This window comes from Lontra canadensis, unplaced genomic scaffold (assembly GCF_010015895.1).
Source record: "Lontra canadensis isolate GAN:19392208 unplaced genomic scaffold, GSC_riverotter_1.0 scaffold238, whole genome shotgun sequence".
NCBI lineage: Eukaryota > Metazoa > Chordata > Mammalia > Carnivora > Mustelidae > Lontra > Lontra canadensis.
Window position 1 is genome coordinate 246,016 of NW_022631232.1, and position 4,134 is coordinate 250,149.

General features: G+C 46.3%; 1 protein-coding gene across 2 annotated transcripts; it reads right to left on the reverse strand.

Moving 5' to 3' along the window:
• Nucleotides 1-2,115: 2,115 nt before the first annotated feature.
• Nucleotides 2,116-3,155, reverse strand: BEX3 (brain expressed X-linked 3). Of its 2 annotated transcripts, none has more exons than XM_032849666.1 (2): nucleotides 3,074-3,155; nucleotides 2,116-2,684 (listed from the first exon to the last, which is right to left on the reverse strand). In XM_032849666.1, exon 2 carries the CDS (start codon nucleotides 2,670-2,672, stop codon nucleotides 2,364-2,366), a length of 309 nt encoding a protein of 102 aa, XP_032705557.1. In that variant the 5' UTR covers nucleotides 2,673-2,684; nucleotides 3,074-3,155; the 3' UTR covers nucleotides 2,116-2,363. The 2 variants fall into 2 exon arrangements, with proteins under 2 accessions (XP_032705557.1, XP_032705556.1); XM_032849665.1 differs by having other exon boundaries at nucleotides 2,116-2,727.
• Nucleotides 3,156-4,134: the final 979 nt, after the last annotated feature.

Sequence of the window (4,134 nt, forward strand, 5' to 3'; positions counted from 1 at the left end):
CCCTAGGTAATTATGATGCAAGTAAGGGGTCTGTGTTTACATAAATACGGGTATATACAAGATTTTTTAAAATAAATTACAAATCTTGGGGGTGCCTGGGTGGCCCAATCAGTTAAATGACCAAGTCTTGGTTTTAGCTCAGGTAATGACTCATGGTGTGAGATCAAACCCTGCACTGGGTCTCTCCCTCCTGCTCTGCCTCTCCTCCTGGCTTGCTCTTGCTTTCTAAAATAAGTAAAATCTTTTTTTTAAAGAAGAAATTACAGATTTTGGTGGATCTCTTATTTTATTTTATGAGAGAGAGAGAGCATGTGAGAGTGAGCAGGGGGAGGAGCGGAGAGGGAGAAAGAGAATCCAAGCAGACTCCACGCTGAGGTCAGAGCCCTATGCAGAGCTCCATCCTGAGACCATGAGATCACGCCCTGAGTTGAAACCAAGAGTCAGGACAATTAACTGACTGTGCCAGTGAGGTGCCCCAGAAATTATAGATTTTGGTTTAGAGACTTTTCTTGCCATGTTCCTCTGGAAATTAAAAGTAATAATTTCCAAGTAACTACTTGCCTTAGTACACTTAATTAAGGTAGTCCGTTAGGAAAAATATTAAGCTGGGTTCCTAACTCCACTATAGTTAACCAGTCAAAATGAATAATTAAGTATATGTTATATCAGGCACTACACTAGAAACTGAGCTCCAGGATGTTTAAGACATAATTATTGTCTTAAGTAGGGCATGCACTCACTTAAAAATTATAATGCCAAATAAAATATTTAATATAATGCCAAATATTTAATAGTTTTTAAGAACTTACAAAGCAATTTCATGTTTCAGGTGTGGAAGGGGTAGAACAGGAGTGTTTCAGCTTAAAAAAAAAATGTGTCCACCTAATGTAATTTGGGTATCTTCTGGGTAAGTCTGTTAAACTGGTTGGGTAGGTCTGCCCAGATTCTCTTTTGAGAAAATCCCTCCAAAGGGTAAAAACACAGGCAAAACAAAGATTTCAGACTGTTTGTGTTTGGGAGGTTTGAAGTAATGTTAATTCCAGACACAGGATGGTGGGACATCTAGATAGATCTCCTGAGCTAGGGCCCAACACATTCATGTCTGAGTTCTCTGAAGAGGAAGAGCACAAAAATAATACCAAAAAGGTCTATTTTATTAAGAACCAACAAAAGACCAAGAACCATAGGAATGGTACTCATTGAATCTAACTTTAAAGGTGAGGGAGAAAGACATTCTCCAGACTTCTATAGGAGTCAAAGGGGCAAGGTTTAGCTCACCAGGGAATCAAGAGAAATCAATGGGTTTTTATTACCTTGAGGACTCTATCAGCAATGGAAACAGAATCAGAACCAAGAAGGTTAAGTATGCTTCACCGACATGGTACTAATTAGGGGAGAAGTATAGCAAATATCAGAGAAATGACAAGGTGGAAGCCATCTATTTTTGCCCTTTGGACTTCAGAGCATAGGTGAAAACTCCCTTTAGTCCTTCCCAAGTACCTGATGGAGTTACATAGCAGGCAGCCCAACAGAGTTCCACACCTCATTTATTCCACTCAGCTGCCCTGTAAGGCAAGCATTATTCCCCATTTCACAAAAGAGAAGATTGATTTTTAAAAGGAATGTATCTCAGGACACCTGGGTGGCCCCGTCAGTTAAGCATCTGCCTTTGGCTCAGGTCATGATCTCAGGATCCTGGGATGGAGCCCGGCATCAGACTTCCTGCTCAGTGGGGAGCCTTCTTCCCTCTCTCCCTCTACTGTTCCCCCTACTTTTCTCTCTCTGTAAAAACATATAAAATCTTTTTAAAAAATAATAAAAAAAATAAAAGGAATATATCTGTAATAAAAGGAGGGTTTATTCTTTCAATTAAAACTGGAAAATTCTTAAAAGTTCACTCTTAAAGTTTTTTGAACCAGTATTATATACCTGTACAATATTTGGACTCCCTGAAAATGTTTTTGCTTCTAAAACTCCAGATAATAAAAGGAAAAACTCACATATTATCCAACTATAGAGAAATGGGACCTAATTAACATCTGAGACATCTTATTTCTGATTGGGGGGGTCACAGAATATATACATATGCTTCTAAATGAAACAATAATAAATGTATAGATTGCTTTTTAATTGCTTTATTAACTTGACACTTTTTCATGCAATTGGGTAACTCTACTGTTGACAGAAACTTCGACTGGGTGCCAAGGCAATCTTCAACTGGAATCTGGTAACACAGAATCCACCTGACACACGGAAATTACATAAGGTTCACAGCAAACGGATCAGTAAAGGTATCAGGAAAATGCAAGGAAAAAGAAAACAGTGTTGAATCACAGTATTAATCTCATGGAAAATGGCAGGAATCAAGGCATAAGGCAAAATTCATCATGATGGTCATGGTGATTAGAGAGCTCCCCCATCAGGATACGCAGACAATTCCTCAACTGCAGCTCCCTAAGTTTTCTCCTGATTTCTCTCATCTCCTCCATGAACATTTCCATATCATCTCCATCTCCACCCATCCCATCATTGACCTGCCTATTGGGTATGGCCCATCGGAAATTAGGAGCAAGTCGGCGAGCCTGTCCCCGTCTATTATTTCCCGCAGGTTGGTGTCCTTCTCCCCCTCCCAAAGGGCGGTCTTCCTCTCCATTCTGCATGGGCTGCTCCATTTCTTCGTTTTCCTGGTGGATATTTGCCATGAGATTTTTTTTCCTGGTTGTTTTTCTTTGAACACAAGTAAGACAAAGGCAAGGAGAGAGACTGAATGCTTGGTGCACTGACCAACAGAATTCAGAGCTCTGATATCTAAAGTTTTGTAAATTTTTATTTTTTTCCCACCTTAGGAGCTTCAGGCGTCCTCTAGGAGGCCTCAGAATCGAGCCCCTCCCTCCAGCTCTCTCCTTTTCCCCCTCCCCCAAAGCCCACCATTTTTCCTTTCCCAAGATTCTTTCCCCAAGCTCCGCAGGCACCAAAATGGAGGACGGGGTGGCGGGGAGGAGATGAGGTAAATGGGAGGGGGGTCTCAAACTGGGCTCTGCACCTGCCCCCGCACACTGTCCCCAGCACCGACCTGGGCCTATCCTTGCTGTCTCCTTCTCCCGATTCTCGCCGTGAGGGCGCCGCCGCGACACTTGACACTTACACCCGCAAACCTGCAGAGGGCCGACGTGGAGAGAGCGGAGACTGGCCAAGCGCTTGGCGCCGACCCGCCACCACCTGGTCCCTTCCGGGTCCCGGGTCCCCCTGCCACCCCTATGTGCATCCCCCGCCCTCACCCCTAACCTCCCCCCCCCCACCCCGCCCCGGAGGCTCACCATTTTACTGTAAGAACTCGGGGGTGATTTCCAATCGCTTTTAGTTGCTCTGCTGCCCTCCCGGCCGCCCCAGCACCCCCACCCCAGGGGGCCACTACTGATGTTCCCCAGAATGCCGGGTGTGGAGAAAGCTGGTAGGAACCCTCTGCGCCGATCCCCCTGCGCTGGCCTCCGGGGTAGGCCGACCACAGCCGCCCTGGGCTCGGCGCGCGGGCCTCGGAGCACTTACCTGCTCCGCTTTCCTTGGGCCCTATGCCAGCCCGCCAGGCGCAGGACAGCGGGGAACCGGTACCCAGACGCGAGTGACGACTGCACCGAAGGCTGCGTCGCTCTGCAGCTCCAGGTCACGTGAGCGCCCCGCGTCACCAACGCGCTCGCCCCCCAACTCCGGCGGTTTGTGCGGCGGGAATACCCGCCCACTCCGCTAGCCTCGCGCACACGCACAACAACCCCCTCCGCCTGTTTCTGCTCAGCTGCACCGCACTGCCCGGTCACTCAGCTTGGTCGTCTCCAATTTGAGGGCCGGCTAGTGCCTCACCTCCCCGCGCTTGGAGTCTACTCTTCTCCGGTTACCGGGAAGGGTCTGCAACAACCTCCACCCCTTCCGCTCCTGCCCCGGACCTTGAGTTAGAAAAATAAATGTCTTTAGGAAAGCAGCATTTATTATTAAAAGAATATTTAGTAGGTGTTTGTTGTGATAAAGGAACCAAAAGAGTTACATGCACTGAGACCAGACAGGCCTATTTTAATAAACAAAAGTGACTAAAAATTTGGGGAACAGGATTGAAATGTGGTTAAAGAATCCCATTACCCAGTA

Excerpts from the sequence above, each read along its gene's own strand:
- BEX3 (XM_032849665.1), bottom strand. The coding sequence starts at position 2,702 with ATGGCAAATATCCACCAGGAAAACGAAGAAATGGAGCAGCCCATGCAG.